The sequence below is a fragment of the Galeopterus variegatus genome, unplaced genomic scaffold, assembly GCF_000696425.1.
Source record: "Galeopterus variegatus unplaced genomic scaffold, G_variegatus-3.0.2 Scaffold524, whole genome shotgun sequence".
Classification (NCBI taxonomy): Eukaryota; Metazoa; Chordata; class Mammalia; order Dermoptera; family Cynocephalidae; genus Galeopterus; species Galeopterus variegatus.
This window is the reverse complement of record NW_007726635.1, coordinates 501,301-521,063: the sequence shown is the minus strand read 5'-3', so window position 1 is coordinate 521,063 and position 19,763 is coordinate 501,301. Positions and strand designations below refer to the sequence as shown.

Sequence of the window (19,763 nt, the reverse complement as noted above, 5' to 3'; positions counted from 1 at the left end):
GCTCACAGTGCTCACTGGCTGAACGCGGTGCGGCTGGTCTCAAAAAAGGACAAAAAAAAAAAAGGACATGTTACATACAGAGGAACAAAGATAAAATGACGGCAGATTTTTGTTGGAACAATGCAAATGAAAAGACAGTGGAACATCTTTAAAATACTAAAAGTAAAGGAATTCCAGAAATAGACCCACCTATACATATATGATCTATTGATTTTTGACCAAGACAATTCAGTGCAGAAAAGAGAGTCTTTTCAAGAAATGGTTCAGGAACAATTCTTGAATCCTTACATACCATATACACAAATTAACTCAACATGGAGCATAGGGGGCTGGCCCGGTGGCGCACTGCTACAGTGCGCCGCTTGGGAGTGTGGCGATGCTCCCGCCGAGGGTTCGGATCCCACGTACAGACCAGCCGCTCACTGGCTGAGCGAGGTGCGGGCGCGACACCGAGGGTTGCAATCCCGTTGCCAGTCCCGGTCCGGTGTGGACGTGACACTGAGGGTTGTGATCCGTTGCTGGTCACGAAAAAAGACAAAAAGAAAAAAAAAAAAACATGGAGCATAGCCCTAAATGCAAAATCTAACTATAAAACTTTTTGGAAAAGGGGCCAGCCCGTGGCTCACTTGGGAGAGCGTGGTGCTGACAACACCAAGTTAAGGGTTACAATCCCCTTACCGGTTATCTTAAAAATAAAAACTAAAAAAAAGTTTTTGGAAAAAGCTTAGAAAATCTTCGAGATCTTTGGCTAGGCAAAAACTTCTTAGATGCAACGCCAAAAGAACAGTGCGTGAAAGAAAAATGGATAAATTGAACTTCACGAGGAGTAAGAACTTCTGCTTTTCAAGGGCCACTGATAAAAAAATGAAAAGACAAAGCACAGACTGGGAGAAAATATATGCAATTCACATATCTGATAAAGGACTTATATGAAGAATATATTTCTAAAAACTCAAAACTCAATAATATGCTAATTAAGAAAATGGGCAAAAATTTGATCCATCATTTCACCAAAGAATATGCATGGAAGGCAAATAGACACATGAAAAGATGCTCAACATCACTAGTCATTAGGGAAATGCAATTAAAACCACAGTGAGGGGCCAGCCCGGTGGCGCACTGCTGCAGTGCGCCGCTTGGGAGTGCGGTGGCGCTCCTGCAGAGGGTTTGGATCCCACATACAGACCGGTTCCCGCTCACTGGCTGAGCGAGGCGCGGGAGCAACACCGAGGGTTGCGATCCCGTTGCCGGACACGGAAAAAGACAAAAAAAGGAAAAAAAAAAAAACCACAGTGAGATACACTGCACACCTATTAGAAAGATTAAAACAACTGAAACCACATGTCACGAGTTGGTGAAGATACGGAGGAATTGGAAATCTCATAAACCACTGGGGACCAGTGAGAATGAAAAACTGGACTGCCACACTGGAAAATAGTTCAGCAGTTTCTTAAAAAGTTAAATACGAGTCTATCATATGACGTCGCCATTCCAACCCTAAGTATTTATTCATGAGAAATGAAAGCAAGGGCCGGCCCGTGGCTCACTCGGGAGAGTGCAGTGCTGATAACACCAAGGCCCCGGGTGCGGATCCCATATAGGGATGGCCGGTTTGCTCGCTGGCTGAGCGTGGTGCTGACAACACCAAGTCAAGGGTTAAGATCCCCTTACCGGTCATCTTTTAAAAAAAAAAAAAAAAAGAAAGAAAAGAAATGAAAGCAATATGTCCATACAAAGACTTGTACACAAAATTCCTAGCAGCGTTATATGTAATAGCCCCACAGCAGAAATAACCGGAATGTCCATCGGCAGATGAATGGACAAGCAAATTGTGTTATATCCAACAATGGAACACTTCTCATTAAAAAAAGATAATAACATAAACAATTATTACTAAATGTACTAGTTTAGATGAATCTCAAGATAATTATGCTGAGTGACAGAAGTCAGACATAGTGTACTCTGTTGTACTATACAGACAAGTACATACCGTATGATTTCGTTTATATAAGATTCTAGGCAATGCGATCTACTCTATGTCAGGTTCTGCGAGATGCGGAAAAGAGAGAGACCCGAGCAGGCGCCATTTCAGCCAAAAAGCCTTATTCCGTTAACGTGGAGGGGAGACTGAGTCAGATCGGTTCCCCCAAACCACGGAAAGCAGGGCTTTATGAGGCTTTGAGGGTTCTGGCAGAGTAATGGGCCATTTCGAAATCAGTGGTGTGCAGGTGACACAGCCCTTGTGGTCTGCTAACACCCGGGTGGCTAGGGCACAGGCTTCTCATTAGTGTCACTACCACACCAGTGCAAAGCGCTCCAGCCCGGAGCTTGGCTACTGCAGCCCACGACGTTCCTCTGATGATGGTCACATCTGCCCCTTCCCAGGAGAGGAATCCGCTGCTCAGTTTCCAGAGCAGGAAAGGGAAAGGGCAGGGGGAGGGGGCAGCTGCTTAACCTGGCTGTGCCCGTGTCAAGCCAGCCACGAGGCCTAATACTCTATAGTGACAGAAAGCAGATTAATAGTTGCCCTGGGCCGGCCCAGGACTCACTGGGGAGAGCGTGGTGCTGACAACACCAAGTCAAGCGTTAAGGTCCCCTTACAGGTCATCTTTAAAAAAATAAATAAATAAAGTTGCCATGAAGGGAGGGAGAGAATAATTATGCAGGGCACAGGCACCTTTGGGAGTGAGGGAGACACTCACTCTCGATCACGGTGGTGGATTCCCCGGTGCAAACATACATCAAAACCAAGCAAACTGTACACTTTAAATATCTGCAGTTTACTGTGCTTTAATTATACTTCAATAAAGCTGTTAAAAATGAAAAGAAAAAACCCCACATCTGAGTACTGTTCAAGACCGCCTGGCACGTAATAGCTGCTCATTGCCAGTTAGCTCTTATTTTTGAGGGCCGACTGCCTCCAGGTCAAGGACTCGAAAGGAGCTACACGGCTTCAGGAAAAGGGCCCTGGCGACCCTTCAAGAAGCTTCCATCCCACTCCTTTCCCTCCGGGTGAGAGGGGCAGGACCTGGGGGCCCGCGCCTGGCAGGGGCAGCGAGACTGAGCTCCGCGCAGCTCCCGGTGGGGTCCTGGTGCCCTCTAGTGGCATCAAGGAGCACAGCTGGCTGAGCGCCTCATGCACCCTCCTCCCCACGGAGTCCTCCCCGTAGTCCCTGCCCACTTCCTGGATCCTTAGGTCCATCTGTCCACCCATCCTTCCACCCACCCACTCCTGCCCACTGGCCCAGGTTGTGGACATAGCTTTGCCAAAAGTAATGTTCCAGAATGATTACAGCAGTATTGTTTGTAACAGCTGCAAATTGGAAACAGTCCAAATACAGGAAAATGGGTGGAGACGTGCAGCGGCACATTCACACACAGGACAGACCTGCCACACGAATGGGCCCCATGTCCCCACGGTCAGCATGGCCTGGATGGTGGGGTAGGGCCCACCCACTTTGCAGCTGCAGCAGGGCTAAGCGCAGGAGACTCAACTCTGCCACTTCCTGGCTGTGTGGCCATGTGCAAGTTGCTCACCCTCTCTGTGCCTCATGACACTCAATTATAAAAGCAGTGTCCTCCCAGTGCCCCTCTGAGGATGGGTGAGTTTATGGAAACGTGCTCGAGGGGCCTAGCAGGGGATGGCCCAGCACAGAGGCAGAGTCACCCGCAGCCTTCTTCTCCTGGAGACTAGTTCGTTGGGGGTGGCAGCACCAGACCCCTTTCCTGGAGGGAGAGACTGTGCCACCACCTCCTGCTCCTTGGGTCCCGTCCCCAGAAGCCAAGGTAGGAGAGATGCTGGTGGAGCATGAAGCCACTTTCTTCCCCTGACCCCTCCCAAGTTTCTCCCAAGGCCCAGGGCCTATGCCCACTTGGGGGGCCCCCCACTTGCCCCCCAGCCCCAGTGGCAGGTTCAGCAGCGCCACTAAGGCAGGGCTCACAAAGCCCCTGAGGTCAGACCAGGGAGGCAGACACCTGCCCAGGTGACAGTGGCCACCACCACGTGGGGCGGGAACATTCCAGAGGGAGAGACGGAAGCTGAGTGATCTTTGGCTGGGGAAAGAGAGGCCATGCAGTGCCAATCACTGGCCAGCATCCTCTGGCCGGCATCTGACCTGACCTCAGCCTGGGCAGCCCTGGGTCTGGTCCTGTGTCAGGAAGGCGTCCCTCACGTAGCTGGAGGCCTCTCAAATGCCATCTATTTGTGGCCTGGACCTGATGGCTGACACCAGTCACATGTGACACAAGCACGGGGTATTTTTGGCAGCAGGGTGGAGCCTGTGTGGCCTGCCCTGTACCATGCCGCTCTGGGACAGGTGGCTCAGACGTTCAGCTCCACTGCCCTGCTGGCTGCTGGGACCCAGGTAGGACATGGTGAGCTCCTCATTTCTGTCCTAAGGGGTCTCAATGGCAGACAGTCCCCACAGAGACCTCTCGAGGGGCCAAAGAGGAGGGCGAGAGTCAGTGGGTGGGGAACCATGGTGCCCAGGTCTCAAGGCATCTTCCTTTCAGGACTGTCCTAACCAGAGTGACCTCCCGTCCGCTGGGTCCAGCAGTAATTGACCAAAGGCCAAATGGCAGCTCCCTATAGGGGCTCGAGAGGCTGGAAGCTCTCAGCCAGCAGGGCCACCATGGTTCCCTGAGAGGGCAGAAGAATGGGCCTTGGCAGACAGGCAGGCCTGCGTCGGGGTGCTGACCCTGAGGATGGCTCGAGAGGACCGCTGGGGGTCAGCAGGTTCACCTCTGCTCAGTAACCTCCTGCCCGACCCTGCTGACCCCTGAGCTAGCTCTGGCCAGCACCAGCATGACCTTGGTGAGCTCAGGGGAAGCCCGGTGACAGGGGTCATCTCGGTCAGCCTGTCCCAGACAAGGCTGGTGGAAGGTCATCATCAGGCTAGCCACCGGCTGAGCATGGCAGCCCTCCCCCCATGGCCAGTTGCCACCTGGGGCATGTTGGGACAGGCCAGGGCTAACCATCACCCCAGGGAACTGAGCCCCATGGGTCCTTGAAACCACAGTCGGCCTCTGGTGTAGACAAGCTGGAGGAAGGTTGAGGGAGCGACTGGCCGGGCTGAGCAGAAAATGCCCAGAGATGGGAGGCAGAGCTCCGCCGGGGCGAACGCCAGGAACGCAGCTCTCTTAGTGCACGTCACCAAAGCAGAGCCGTTTTTGATTTTAGGAATGTAGCAATGTTTCATTACAAAGTTGCCATTTGGTGTGCTTGTGGAAACAGGGGAAGTGGGAGCTGAGGCTTTTCTGACTTGCAGGAGGGAGTCGGTCCAGTTTGGAGAAGCCGGCTTTCCCTCCGGACTCTTCTGCTTTCTTCCAGGGTGGAGATGCAGTGCCCGGGAGGTGGGGGGCACCCCAGGGGCGGGCAGGGTGGTGTCTGCATGTCCGGGTTGGTGCCTGGGGCCTGGATCCGTGAAGACCTCACCTGGCCCCAAGTCCTGCTGCCCCTCCAGTGCCTCTGCTGACCTGAGATGGACAACTTCCAGTACAGCGTGCAACTCAGTGACCAGGACTGGGCCGAGTTCTCAGCCACCGCCGATGAGTGTGGCCTCCTGCAGGCTGGCTTGGCCTCTGGGGATGAGCTCTTGTCCAGTGACCTTGATCAAGGGGACAGCAGCGGCAGCAGTCCTCCTGGGCCTGCGCCCTCTCTCACTGGGCAGCAGGCTCCTTGGGGGAGGGGCGAGCAGGGCTTCAAGGAGGGCGACCAGCGGGTCAGCAGTTCTTGGTGTGAACCTGTCCTGGCCCTGGGGGCTGGTCAGCAGACACCCAGCACGTCCGCACTCTCGGAAGCTTGGCTGTCCCTCTGCTCGGGTGCCACCCCTCCTGGCCAGTGCTCACCCCTCCTGGGGCCAGTGTCCTCTGGAGACAAGATGCAGAGGCTTCTGCAGGGCTCTGCCTCTACACAACCTGGGGAGCCCCCTCGGAGTCCTGAGTCCCCTGGCTGCAGCACCACCCCCCAGAGGCCCGCTGATAGCCCTGGAGCCTCTCCACGGAGCCCCAGCCGGAGGAAGAAGCGTGCTGTGGGTGCCAACTGGGGAGGGCGCTCGGGAGCCCCAGGCCCTGCCCCTGCCCAGCCAGGGTCCCTCCTGCCCACCATGGCCAGGCCTGAGGAAGGCCTTGGCCTGGCTGGGTCCAGGGGGAAGTGTCCTGTGGCTGGGACAGCAAAGCAGATGGCAGGAACTGGGCCTGACAAGCTGGAGTCAGACCACGCAGGAGCTCCTAAGCCTGGCTGCAGTCCCCCAGAGCAGGTGTCTATACCTGTCCCCATAACTGAGCACGGTACAGACCAAATGAGAATGACCCCCAGTGCTGAGCTGCATACGGCATCCAAACCTGTCCAGGAGGTTCATCCGGGTGTCTCAATGGCTAAGCCAGATGTGGCTCTGTCTACACCTACTTCTGAGCCTCAACCCAACACAGCTTTGTCTACACCTGCCTCTGAGCCTCAATCCCAAACGGCTCTGTCTACACTCGCCTCCAAACCCAGACTGGATGTGGACCTACCTACAGCAGGCCCAGTGGTCAAGCCAGAGGTGGACCCGTCCACACCTGTCTCCATGGCTGTGCCACCTACAGTTCTGCCCCACTCTAGATCTAAGTCTGACGTGGCTGTGTCTACACCTGCTCCCAGAACTAACACTACCCCCTCCGCCGTTCCCCAGGCTGGGCCTGATATGTTGGAGACGGAATTTGTTGTGTCTCCTGGGAGGCACCAAGAGAAGCCCAGAGGGGAGCCCACAGCGGAGGCCCCTGGACCCCACTCAGGGGAGCCCCCCCCAGGCCCTGTCCAAGCCCCCAAGAAGAAGAAAGTGCGATTCTCTGTGGCTGTGCCCACCGAGGAGCCAAGGTCGGGAGAGGCCTCGGGCTCACCCTCACCAGCCACGGCCCGGCCCTCAGCCCCCAGGACAGCACCTGGGGGCCGCAGGGGGCCCGGAGCCTGGGATGCGGTGGCAGCTGGGCCCCGGCCCCCACAGCCTCGGATCCTGAAGCACTTGCCTCCCCCTGCCCCCTCAGCCTCGGTGGGGCCTGGGCCCAGGAGCTGCTTTGCGGTGACCCTCCCTGAGGCCTATGAGTTCTTTTTCTGTGACACCATCGAGGAGGATGATAAAGGTGCTGAGGCGGCGGCTGCAGACAGCCAGGCCCCAGCTGAGGCCCAGTGGCCGGACATGTGTGAGTTCTTCTTCCAGGACTGCGGAGCCCAGAGGCCGAGGCACTGCGGGGGCTGCTCCCGGGCCCTGTCCCCGAGAGCCGAGCCCATGCCAGCCCCCAGCCCTGGAGGCCCTGTGCTGATCTCCATCCCCGAGGCCTACGAACACTTCTTTGGGGAAGACAGGTTTGGGGATGTGCTGGGGCCGGCTGTCTTCCTCCCACCGCAGACCTCAGAGGCCTCCAAGTCGGTCTCTTGGGAGCAGGGGTCTGGGATCCCATCCACGCCTGGCCCAGCCACAGCGGAGCAGCTCAGCCTGGCGATCAGGCAGGCAGGTGTGTGTTGCTTGGGACCCATGGCCCGTCCAGCTCCTGAGAACACGTCCAGGGAGCTCAGCCAAGAGGGTTGTTGGACGGGGGGCCAGCCATGACCCTGGGTCGTCAGTCATCAGCTAGTTGGTGATGGGGGGAGGGTGTTGGGGACCAATTGGGAAGGAAGGGCCCACTCCCAGTCATCCCAGGACACAGTCCAGATGGGTAAGTCCAGGCCAGGTGCCCTGGCCATGCAGAGGTCCAGCTCTGCACTGACCATTGTCCTGTATCCAGGCACAGCCTCTATTGGGGACAGGGGTTGGGGGGGACGCTCTGATTCAGGCTTCCCTGCCTTCGGGATCAGGCGCTCCGTGAGATGACATCTCACAAGTCCTCTGGACAGACCAGGAAATGAAGGAGCCCAGAGGCAACTCATCCATAATAGCCTGACTCAGCAGTCACACACCACAGGGAAGACGTGACTCAGATAGACGTGTCCAGGACAGATGTGTGTAGGACAAATATATATAAGATAGACATGTAGAGGACAGATGTGTCCAGGACAGATGTGTACAGGACAGACATGTATAGGACAGATGTGTCTCTGAGTGGAGGGGCTGGAGCTGAGGGCCTCTCTTTCCTAGGGGAGCTCCGGGGTCCCCTCCCCTCATTGACCTTCAGCCAGAAGGACATGTGCCTGGTGTTTGTCGCCTTTGCCACCTGGGCTGTGAAGACGTCAGATCTGCATGCCCCAGATGCCTGGAAAACAGGTTTGCAGCCCTGGGGGCGGTGGGAGCTGGTGATTAGAAGCCACACGGACCAAGTCATTGTGCAGAGTCCCCTGCCAGCCGGTGGGGGGTGCGGATGAGGGTGTGTAGGGAGCCACCACCCTGCCCTCTCCCCTTGCTGACCTCTGACCCATTGCCGGCCCCACTGGCCTTGTCCTGCCTCTGAGGGCCACAGGGGCAGAAGGTTGTGGCCAGCTGGAGCTGCCCCCAGGAGACCTCGTGCTTCTCTTGCAGTTTTGCTGGCCAACATCGGTACCATCTCTGCCATCCGTTACTTCCGCCGGCAGGCAAGGCGAGGGCACCGCAGCCGCAGCCCCAGCCCCAGCCCCAGCCCCAGCCCCAGCCCCAGCCCCAGCCCCAGCCCCAGCCCCAGCCCCAGCCCCAGCCCCAGCCCCAGCCCCAGCCCCAGCCCCAGCCCCAGCCCCAGCCCCAGCCCCAGCCCCAGCCCCAGCCCCAGCCCCAGCCCCAGCCCCAGCCCCAGCCCCAGCCCCAGCCCCAGCCCCAGCCCCAGCCCCAGCCCCAGCCCCAGCCCCAGCCCCAGCCCCAGCCCCAGCCCCAGCCCCAGCCCCAGCCCCAGCCCCAGCCCCAGCCCCAGCCCCAGCCCCAGCCCCAGCCCCAGTGCCTAGGAGCCAGCCCAGCCCGGGAGGTGACCACAGGTGCCCAGGACGAGGGTCGGCTCTTATCCTTGACTGCTGACCCCGTCTCTACAGCATCTGGGAGGGAGCCGCGTCCCTGGTGCTGGCTCCCTTGGACTCCATGTGAAGGTCCAGCTAGTGGCCAGGGCCCAGGCTGCTCCCCACCCCAGGAGGAGGAAATTCTGGAAGTGTGGGCAGGTAAAGGCCCGGCGGGGAGCTAGACAGTAGGGCGGCCAGGTAGACAAATAAAAGCACAGGCATCCAGTTAAGTTTGCATCTCAGACATGCGACACTTGGGATGTACCTGTACTAAGAAATTGTTGCCTATTTGAAATCAAATTTAACTGGGCACCTGGTATTTTACCTGGTGTGTACCTGGGGGTGAGTGGAAAGACAAGACACTGGAAGTTAGAGGGTGTCAGAGCAGCAGTGGGAGGGGATCCAGGGAGGGGCAGGGGCCAGGATGCTGGGAGGCCTCGGAGCTGGGTGGGGCGACGCTGCTTGCTCACACCAGCTGGGCTGGCAACGGCCTCCAAGGTCTCTCTGACCCCTCAGCCCCAAGGGACTGTGGCCGAGGCCCCTTGGGCTCCATCCTGAGCAATGAGCAGGTGCCTAGATGGGCCCCAGCAGTCCCTGCAGAGTGGGGGTCTGTAGGCGGAGCCTCAAGCCCCTCCTCTGGGTTCCCTGGATAAGGGTGCCACAGCAGAGCTGGGGAGCGTTGGGTGGAGGGACCGAGCTGAGAGGAGTCAGAGACAGGCCAGGAAGGTTGGGTGCCCTGCCTAAGCCGCAAGCACAAGGTCCCCAGGATGGGGAGACTCCTGGCTGCTGAATGGAGGACATGTGGACACAAAGCACCAATAAAGTCTCCTTCTCTTTCTTTCTTTCGCTTGGTGGCATCCATGTCTCCCGACCAGCCCTGCCCACACACCCAGCAATGCGGGGACACCCTCACACCTTCTGACCTCTGACTCTCGCCCTCTGACCTTCACACCCATGCCGCCCTCCCATTCCCAGAGCCTCCATTAAGGCCCCTCCCATTACTTCCCTGGGGGGCAGAGCTGAGGCTTGGCCCCTGGGGATGTCTGGGACCCCTCTGATGTCCCTTTCTGACCTGTGGTCCAGCCACGCCGGCCGGGGCATCCCTATGGATGGGGACCCTCTCCCGGCCCCCCAGCTGAGGTGGAGCTGGAGCCCAGGGAGGGGCCCTTCTGCTCTCAGGGTTCTGGAGGGAGACCCTTTGACCCTGCTGGGCTCAGACCCTGACTCGGAATTTGATGTGGGCCAGAGGGGTGGGTGGCACTGGCAGGGGGGCCGGTGGTTCTGCAGAGCAGCCCCCCGGGCATCAGATCCACTGGATGAGCCCCCCCTCGGCCTCAGGCCCTCCAAGCCGCGGCCACTTCTGGAGGGAGGGAGATGAGGCCTTGTCCCAGATGTTGTCGTAGCCTGGGCCCTCGCGCTTCTTGGGGGACCCGTCATCTGGAGCGGGGCAGAGATGCATCAGCCTGCAGAAAGCAGCACCAGAGCTCACCCCGAATGCAGGCAGGGCCCTCACTCACCTGGGGGAGGCAGCGGGGGCTCGGGAGAACCTTTCCTGGCAGGGGAGACCTGAGAACCCCAAACCACAAGTCTGAGCACCTGGGCAGGGAGCTTGGAGACCAGCCCACGGATCTGCCGGGCCCACCCTGCCTTCACGCTGGCCTGTGTCATCCCCTGCCAGCCTCCCCTTCCCTGTCCCTGGCCTTGGCCTGCCCCTCCTCCCCCACAGCACCCCTCGAGCCCAGGCTCCTCACACCAGGGCAGGGGCCATTACTCACGAGCTGAGGAGAGTCTGGGGGCCATGGACCCCGGCCCTTGATGGAGCCTCGGTGCCTCTGAGAGGCTCGTGACTGCAGGGCTCCTTTCTTAGAGAGCAAGTGGGGGCCAAGGAGCCCAGGGCAGCTGGCAAGTCCGGAGCCAGGATCAGTGACAGGCACAGACACGGGGACCGAAGGGAAGGGGCTGGAGAGCACAGGCGCAGGGGAGCTCCGCATCGCGCTGAGGAACTGCCAGGAAAGTGGGGGTACCTGGAGGCCTTGGGCTGAGACCCCATGAAGCCCAGGGACCCCTGCCCCAGAAACCCCCTTGGACTCCCATCATAGCATGAGCAGACCTCAGGCTGAGGACACATCCAGCCCTTCCTGTCACCTAGAAAGGGACTGACCTCATCCAGTCCCCCAACATCTGTGATCCTGCGGTGGGAGGTGGCAGGTGGAGTGTAGGGATCTGCGTAGAGTGGGGAGTGTGGTGTCTCTGGAGCAGGGTCTGTGGCCTCTGGGCTGCCCGCCAGGCTCAGCTGCAGGGAAGAGGAAGAAACAGGTGTCCTCCAGCTGCAAGAAGCCTGAACCTCCCTTTCTCTCTGCAAGACACCCCAGAGACAGAGGCCAGGGAGGTGGACTGCTGGGCCCTGAGCCAGGGTTGCTGTCCGGGGCCCACCTTGGTCAGGTCTAGGTGCAGGTGCCGGGGGGCGGCTGGGCCAGGCCCCTCCACCCGAGCCTTGCTCCTGGGTGACCGGCCGCTGCCACCATGTCTCAGCTCTGCCCTCCGCTGGCCCACGCTGGTGCAGTCAGGGTTGGTCTGGTCCTGTGGGGACCAAGAACCTTCCAGAAAGTTCCCTGAGGCCTCTCTCCCACATAATTCTCTGAGGCTGCACCGAGCTCCCTCCAGTCTGTGTCCCCTCCCCTGAGGAACCGGAGTCTAAGCTTGGGGTGGGGTGGGGGGTACTGTGAGGACTATGCTCCCCAACACGTACTCACCTCGTGACTTCCTGCCCCTTCCCCTGCTATCCCCCTGGTACTCACAGGTGCAGGCTGGGCAGGGCAGCTTGAGTTGGACAACACCAAGGACTCAGGGCGGGAATGGCTGGTGCGTGTGGAGGCGGGCGCAGGGCATCCTGAGTCCCAGCTGGTCCGTCCATCTGAGGAGAGCGAGCCTCGGCCACCGCCCACCACCTGGGCAGTCAGGGGGTGAGCTGGGTGGCTGGACCCCTCTCCCCACCTACCCACATCTGGACCCACCCTTATGCCCCTGTTTTAACCACTGCCCAGGACTTGAGCTGTGGGGGGACCTTCTGACCCTCACTGTGTGGGCACCTGCAGCCCGGGGAAGCTCTCAGGGCTGGGCAGCAGGGGGCCCCCGTCCCTGCAGGAGACAGTCCGGAGGCAGAGCAGCCAGTGGCTGTAGTCCTCGTAGCTGGCACACAGCACTCGGATGGTGTTGATGAGGCGGCCTGGCACACAGACACCATGAGGGGGCCTGGCAGGATGGGAGCAGCCCACAGAGCCCCCTGCTGGGCATCCACCTGGCCTGCACCCGCCCCTCCTGATGGCCAGCCGGACAGCAGAGCAGAGCCTGGGCTCAGGACCCACCTTCGATCAGAAATGAGCGGATCTGCTTCTCTTTCTCCTCCAGGTTGATGTGGATGGCACTGAGCGGGAGCTCGCCCTGTGGGGGCAGCGAGTGAGAATAGGGCTTTCATCTGGGGCGCAACCCTGGGCCCCTGACCAGCCCCATCTCTCCATCTTGCCCCCCAGAGCTAGGTTGGCCACTTGGGACAGCTGGGCACTGAGGTCGACACCCCAAGGGAGGCGGGTGGCTCCCGCCTGTCCTGGGGGCATCTCACCCTGGCTTCCTGGTGGGGCCTCCACATGGCAGATGCAGACAGATGCTTCTGGGGACTGTCCCCTGGGGTAACCCGCAAAGACGGGGTGGGGATCATGGGAAGCCCCCATGTATGTTTCTCACGACTGGAGATTACTGTGCACGCTCACTGTTGACATGCTTTGCACCAGAGTACGAGCGACCATACACCCCTCAGGCACCAGGACAGACGCTGCTCAGAGGCACACGTGTGACTCCCAGCTGGTGGGGTAACCCCCGGGGTGACATGGGATGCTGGGGCAGAGGCTCTCCTCCACATCACAGCTGAGACCAGGGTGACCAGGGCAGCGGGGCCAGGCGGGTGGGGCCACACACTCTGCCCCAACAGGCCCCGAAGTACAGGTTCCTCCTGAGTCGCTGCCCCCTCCCCCACGCTCAGGCTCAGGGCACCTCCCTGGGGCGGGCCCATGGTGGGGAGGGGCCCACCTTAAAGCAAAGCCTGTCTGGCTCCTCAGAGAAAATGGCCAGGGAAGTCGGGTACAGCACGAGGAGCCGGTCCCACTGCTCCTGCAGAGGTCAAAGGGGGCGTGGGGGCTGGGGCTGCTGTGTGCCCAGGCCTGGCCACCACCCGCCATCCTGCACCCTCCTACCCACCTGTGAGGGCAGATGCTGCAGCTTGACCCTGGAGGCACAAATGGCACTGCCCACCGATTCGCGCCCCGACGCTGTGCGCAGCCGGGTCAGGCGCCGCTGCAGAGTCCAGGGGAGCTCGTCCCCGGGAGGGCCCTGGTGAGGAGGAGGTCAGGCAGGCCGGGAGGGCAGGCAGGGGGAGGGGTGCGGGGGCTCCTGGCACTGACCTGCGGTGGTGCCGACTGGCAGTGCTGCAATCCCCTCATGAGGGCCATCTGCTTCTCCAAGTGATAGAGCCAGCAGCCCAGCTCTGCCTCGCTGGGGCATAGCACAAGGAGGGGTGCGGGCAGTGGGCCTGCAGGTGAGGGCGGTGGGGGCTGGAGTAGGCCAGAGCCTGGAGCCCCCAGAAGCCCACAGGACTCCAGGGGTTCCCTGAGGGCTCCACGCAGACTCCAGGGCCTGAGTCGGGAGGCACCCCCCACATACCTGTGATCTGGAAGCCATGCTCTCTGGACCCCTCCAGTGGGCAGATGCTCACCTCTGTCAGTGGTAACAGCCCCTGCCGGGGCACAGGGGAGAAGGGGCTGCAGGGACTCGCAGTGGGACATGGCCACCTCCTGCCCTCTGCCACCCGCCTCACCTGGAACGTGAGTCCTTCAGAACCGTGGGCCTGGAAGTACAGGTGGGAGTGGAACAGCTCCAGATAGCAGTCGCTGATGTCCTGAGGGGAGCAGGCAGCTGTTTGAGCATCTGGGGGCAGGCCCCAGGTTGGTGGCATGTTGGTCCCCTGAGCATGCACCCACCTGCCTGGCCCCCACCTGGCTGTGCTGGAACCGTAGCTGGACCTTGGCGTAGTGCACGACTTTGCCCAGGTTCCTCACAGGCACCCTGCGCCGACCCTTCTTGAATACACTCAGGATCGGCTGCTCCAGGTTTTCCCGCTGACTATCCAGGCTTGGGATGTCCTGGGGGGCAGGCAGAGCTCAGGGGAGGGGGGCCTGACCTGGGCCAGCAGCCCCAGCCAGTGAATAAACAGCCACAGACCTGCAAGCATGGTCTGTCCACCCACAGCCACAGGATACACACGCTAAGAACACATACGCAGATCTTCCCCGCCACAGTCAGAGCCACCTGGTCTAGTGCTAGACACGGTGAGGCTTGGGCTCGTCTTCATATTCAGCCTCCTGAGACTTGCCAAAGGAGTTTTGGGGAATCTGGGCAAGATAATGGGCAAAACCCTCCTGTGCCTCCGGTATCAGCTGGCAAATGCTTAACAACTGGTTCTACAAAAAAACAAAGAAACCAGCCAACCAGCCAAGGCCCTGACTGGTAACAGCTGCAATTTCCTTGGTGTAAATATTCCCAACACGTGATGTCAGTGACAGTGAAGCTGGGAAGAGCCGCTCCAGCAAACCACTGTGTGTCCCTGAACCACACTCACAGTGACCGCCAAGGTCCTGCAAGGACAGGGGTTCTCTTTGACACCCCCAGCCCCCAGCAGGGGTCCAGCCTGTGTCAGGGCTTTGCACTTGCTCTTCCCTCTGCTGGGACCACCAGCCCTGTCTCCCTTACCACCTCGCAGGGCCTCATGAGGCCTTTTCTGGATTCCCTTCTGAAACCCCAGCCTCTCCTGATCCTTCCGTGTCACTGCTCTCCTTCGTTTTTCTCCTCAGCACTAGCCACAGCCAGACCCCCGCTATCTTCTACTAACGTGTCTGCCACCCTCTGCCATGCGAACGGGAGTACCATGAGAACAGGGGCTTGGTCTGTTTTGTCCACGGCTGTATCCCCAGAGCTTTGCACAGGACCTGGGATGTGCTGGTGGCAGGGAGAGGGTTGATGTCCCCACAACACCTACCTATCCTGGCACACAGAGTCCTCTATAAATGGGGGATTTGATTGTCAGATAACCTTTGGCTGGAAAGGGCTGTGACCCACGGGCTCAGGGGTCAGTTGGGCAGGAGTCACACTCCCTTTGAGAGCTGGCATGGGCCACCTGCATGGGATGCTGTGCCCTGGCCAAGCTGAACTGCCCCTTGGGCAAGCCCAGGAATGTGAACAGACAGCTACACAGCTTCCTCGGCCCCCCTGCTCTGGGTGGGGCCTCCTGCACCCACACCCAGTGTGGGAGCTGACGCCCGGATGGCACCCGTGAGAAATAGGCCAGGAATCGGGAAGGGCCTCACAGCTGGCCCTGTGGCCTGCGCTCAGCCTTGGGGCCCGGGGGAGGACTCAGCTTGGAACTGTGGCAGAGCCAGCTTGTAGTCTGGGTGCAGAATCGACCGCAGAGCCCAGGCACAGGGCCCAGTGAGAATTCAATCCATGACCAGCTCAGAGCTTCTCCCCCTGCCCCACCTTCTGGGGTTCAACGTGTCCTGTCCCCTCTCTGGCTACTTTGTCCTGGTGAGGGAGGACTGGTAGGGCCACCATTCCTCATGGGACTCCAGCAGGGTCACACTGTGTGTCCTAGGCCTAGACAGAGGGAGCTGTGGTCTGAGATGTGGCCACATAGAGGGATTCCATCACGGCCCAGCCTGGCACACTCTCCCTGTCCACTTCTCTGAGGTGGCACCTGCCTGCAGGGAATACTGGGACCTCAGTGGGTAGGACAGGGAATGGATGGCACAGGCTTCCTAATCTGATGGGAGCATCGTGGGAAGGTGGGCTCTGGAAGCCCATGCCAGCTGCAACGCCTGTGGGCACCATCCCCCAGGAGGGGGCTGCAGTTGGGGGGTTCCCATCCGCCCTGCATCCCAGGTTTCTCCTTGTGTTCTCCCAACCCAATGCCAGCCACGTCAGGAAAAGGGGTTGGGCATCTCTCCCCTCAGCTAACCCTTAGTCCCACAGCAGCGGGGGTGGGCATGGGGGTAGTCTTCCGCTCCTTCCACAGAAAGGTGGCCCCGTGTGTGCTTGGGAGCCACTTTCTGGCCATGTGGCCTTAATGGAAGGCTGGGGGAAGGAGCGGGGTGCTGCGGACCGAGGCTGTGAGTACACAGGAGCAGCTCCCTGCAAGACACCCCTGGGAGAAACCGAGGCATGCAGTAGGTGACAGCCTGGCCCACTGTTCCCCCGAAGCCCCTTACTGTCTCAAGTGACACCAGCAAAGTGACACCCTACCCCTGCAACCACACAGAGACGCGCGTGCTGGGCCCCTGGGAAGCCCCGCCCGGCCTGCGCCACCTCAGCCACTGACTCAGTCCCCGGCTCAGTTTCGCCTCTGCCCAGATTTTCGGCTGGACGAGCTCCCTGGGGCGGGGCGGGGCGGCGTCCCCTCCTGTCCGGGCTCTGGACCCGAATCCCCCTGCACCGGCGCGGGGAGCCCCAGGCTGCGCGCAGACACGACACGCGCCGGGCGGGCACTACCGCACAGACAGACCAAGCTGCGCTCACCGTCCCGGGGATGTAGTGGAAGATCTTGTCGGCAGCGGTGTCCCTGTCGGGGCCGGCCAGCTTCCTGGCGCTGTCTTCTCTGGGGATGAGGGAAGGCGGGCTCAAGGCCTGGCCCTGGAGGCAGGCGAGGGGACCCGGTGCCTGGGTGGTGGAGGCCGCCCCCCCCACCCCCCGCCCTTTACCTATTTCCCTTCAGCGAGGGCTTTCTGGAGAAGGAAGCCCGGAGCCTCCTGGGGGCCTGAGGGACACAGTGGCTGTTCCCCATGGGTGGCGGCGCGGCGGCTGGCAGGAGCCAAGCAGGTCGACGGGTCCAGGTCCCGCTGTCTGGCGCCTCCTGGCCCGCCTCCTGCCGGCGGGCGGGGCCCTGGGATGTCCTGCCCCCTACCCAAGGGCCGGCGAGGGTGGAGCCTTTCCGGGAGGGACTTGGCCCCTACCTGAGCCCGACCCCTCCAGCTGTCTGCCCTGGGTCCTCCAGAAGGGCAGGTCAGGCTTGGGAACAGCAGACGGCAGCCCCTCTGGTCCAGCCTGCACAGGAGATGCCACGAAGGCCTGGTCTGTGAGCACCTCGCCTGCCTGTGTTCAGGCTGGGAGTGCCTGGGTGCTGAAGCTCAGCAGCGGACCCCCTTCTAGTTGCCCTCACCCTCCCCAGCATAAGCACACATCCTGTTTCCACCTAAATTCCCGTCTCTGAGTCACCAGTGACTGTAGGGGGTGTGTGCTCACTCAGCCGCTGAAATAGGAGTTTGCAACTGGGGAATCCAGAAGTGTCCTCTCAGCCTCATCTCCTGCACGGGGCCAACTCGCAGCTCAGGCCCAAGTCAGGGTCCCCAAGGCCTGACCAGAATCCAGGAAGGAGGCCATATGCCCCCAGGTGCCCAAGACAGCAATGGTGAGGTGTGGGCAATGCTGTTCACACCTGTCCTCCACATGTGCCCCCATCCCAGAGTGAGAAAGGGACCTCTCAGGCTGGCAGCAAACGGCAGACACCACAATCCCTGACCCACCTGGAAGCAAAGGTGCTGCTTTGCAGCCCCCACACACCAATGCAGCATCTCAACTGCTGCACAACCACCCACAGACCCTCGGCTCGGCTCCCCCGCCAGACAGGACCCTAAGCTGCACTGCAGCCCCACAAGGCAGAGAGGACAAAAGGGGCCAGAAATGGACGCTCAGCCTCAGGCCCACGAGCCCAAGAAACATTTATTATTGTCCAAGTTGGCTCATATTGCTATTGTAGGGTCTGTGTGCACTTCTGTGCCCAGCTCCACGTAGATCCAGAAAAGACACCATACTACATGGGACACAAGAAAGAAGCCTGCTTCACGCCCTTCCCGGGGACAGTGCCTGGCTGGGCGAGGTGAGGGTGGGGAGCAAAGCACGGGCTGGGGGTCTGCACCTGCTGAGAAAGCCCCTGCCCCCTCCTACTCCACCAGCCCAGGCAGGCAGCCCTGCACCCGCCCCGCGGTCTGCAGAGTCCGACTGGGCCGCTGAGCCCCGCGCAGCGTGAGGCTCCAGCCCTGTCACTCCTCGCGGCCCCCAAGGCAGGGGGTGGGAGGACACCCGGGGGGCAGCTTGATCCCCGGACACTCAGGGGAGCCAGACCCTCCCAGTAAGCGCATCACCTGGCAGGTGCAGCTCTACTTCTCCCCCAATAAATAACGAATAAATAAACGAGTAAATAAATAAACGGCACACACACGAACACCGAGGGACGAACAGAGACGCGGACACACGCGCGGGAGGTCTCTGGTAGGGGCCGTGGACCCCGCCCCGGTAAGTGGAGCCGCCCCGTGGGGCTTAAGGCATGTGGGCGGCCGCGGGGCCTCTGCGCAGTCGGAGGTCGTGACTGTAGGGGGTGTGTGCTCACTCAGCCGCTGAAATAGGAGTTTGCAACTGGGGAATCCAGAAGTGTCCTCTCAGCCTCATCTCCTGCACGGGGCCAACTCGCAGCTCAGGCCCAAGTCAGGGTCCCCAAGGCCTGACCAGAATCCAGGAAGGAGGCCATATGCCCCCAGGTGCCCAAGACAGCAATGGTGAGGTGTGGGCAATGCTGTTCACACCTGTCCTCCACATGTGCCCCCATCCCAGAGTGAGAAAGGGACCTCTCAGGCTGGCAGCAAACGGCAGACACCACAATCCCTGACCCACCTGGAAGCAAAGGTGCTGCTTTGCAGCCCCCACACACCAATGCAGCATCTCAACTGCTGCACAACCACCCACAGACCCTCGGCTCGGCTCCCCCGCCAGACAGGACCCTAAGCTGCACTGCAGCCCCACAAGGCAGAGAGGACAAAAGGGGCCAGAAATGGACGCTCAGCCTCAGGCCCACGAGCCCAAGAAACATTTATTATTGTCCAAGTTGGCTCATATTGCTATTGTAGGGTCTGTGTGCACTTCTGTGCCCAGCTCCACGTAGATCCAGAAAAGACACCATACTACATGGGACACAAGAAAGAAGCCTGCTTCACGCCCTTCCCGGGGACAGTGCCTGGCTGGGCGAGGTGAGGGTGGGGAGCAAAGCACGGGCTGGGGGTCTGCACCTGCTGAGAAAGCCCCTGCCCCCTCCTACTCCACCAGCCCAGGCAGGCAGCCCTGCACCCGCCCCGCGGTCTGCAGAGTCCGACTGGGCCGCTGAGCCCCGCGCAGCGTGAGGCTCCAGCCCTGTCACTCCTCGCGGCCCCCAAGGCAGGGGGTGGGAGGACACCCGGGGGGCAGCTTGATCCCCGGACACTCAGGGGAGCCAGACCCTCCCAGTAAGCGCATCACCTGGCAGGTGCAGCTCTACTTCTCCCCCAATAAATAACGAATAAATAAACGAGTAAATAAATAAACGGCACACACACGAACACCGAGGGACGAACAGAGACGCGGACACACGCGCGGGAGGTCTCTGGTAGGGGCCGTGGACCCCGCCCCGGTAAGTGGAGCCGCCCCGTGGGGCTTAAGGCATGTGGGCGGCCGCGGGGCCTCTGCGCAGTCGGAGGTCAGAGGCTGGTGGACGACACGGACAGCGTGGGCGAGGAAGGCGGCGGGAAGTTGAGCAGCTCCAGCACCGCCACGCCCACGCTGCTGCGCCGCGTGAACATGCAGGACGCGGCCACCCACTTGTTGGTCCTCGGGTTGTACTTCTCGATAGAGTTGAGGCTGGAGCTGCCGTCGTTGCCACCCACGGCGTACAGCCAGCCATCCATGGCCACCAGGTCGTGCGTGCTCCTGC

General features: G+C 60.4%; 3 protein-coding genes across 4 annotated transcripts in view; 1 reads left to right on the top strand and 2 right to left on the bottom strand.

Annotated features, from left to right (window-relative positions):
- The first annotated feature begins 5,172 nt into the window (after window positions 1-5,172).
- On the top strand, window positions 5,173-9,916 carry LOC103588092 (PGC-1 and ERR-induced regulator in muscle protein 1-like). The gene is made up of 6 exons (XM_008569690.1): window positions 5,173-6,706; window positions 6,737-7,491; window positions 8,112-8,237; window positions 8,490-8,585; window positions 9,446-9,498; window positions 9,905-9,916. The coding sequence occupies exons 1-6, from the start codon at window positions 5,481-5,483 to the stop codon at window positions 9,914-9,916; spliced, it is 2,268 nt and encodes a 755-aa protein (XP_008567912.1). The 5' UTR covers window positions 5,173-5,480.
- Window positions 9,743-16,811, bottom strand: PLEKHN1 (pleckstrin homology domain containing, family N member 1). Of its 2 annotated transcripts, none has more exons than XM_008569683.1 (16): window positions 16,729-16,811; window positions 16,547-16,625; window positions 13,975-14,121; window positions 13,797-13,877; window positions 13,643-13,715; window positions 13,384-13,511; window positions 13,181-13,312; window positions 13,013-13,093; window positions 12,295-12,370; window positions 12,019-12,155; window positions 11,724-11,877; window positions 11,673-11,677; window positions 11,091-11,222; window positions 10,705-10,932; window positions 10,447-10,495; window positions 9,743-10,366 (listed from the first exon to the last, which is right to left on the bottom strand). In XM_008569683.1, the coding sequence occupies exons 1-16, from the start codon at window positions 16,809-16,811 to the stop codon at window positions 10,233-10,235; spliced, it is 1,719 nt and encodes a 572-aa protein (XP_008567905.1). In that variant the 3' UTR covers window positions 9,743-10,232. The 2 variants fall into 2 exon arrangements, with proteins under 2 accessions (XP_008567905.1, XP_008567904.1); XM_008569682.1 differs by lacking the exon at window positions 11,673-11,677 and adding an exon at window positions 11,363-11,509 and having other exon boundaries at window positions 11,728-11,877; window positions 13,181-13,276.
- Window positions 16,812-18,852: 2,041 nt separating this feature from the next.
- KLHL17 (kelch-like family member 17) overlaps window positions 18,853-19,763 on the bottom strand; it is a 5,216-nt gene continuing 4,305 nt past the window's right edge. Inside the window, exon 11 of the mRNA XM_008569681.1 lies at window positions 18,853-19,759. Coding sequence (XP_008567903.1) covers window positions 19,531-19,759 — 229 coding nt within the window. The 3' untranslated portion in view covers window positions 18,853-19,530. The remainder of the gene's footprint in view (window positions 19,760-19,763) is intronic.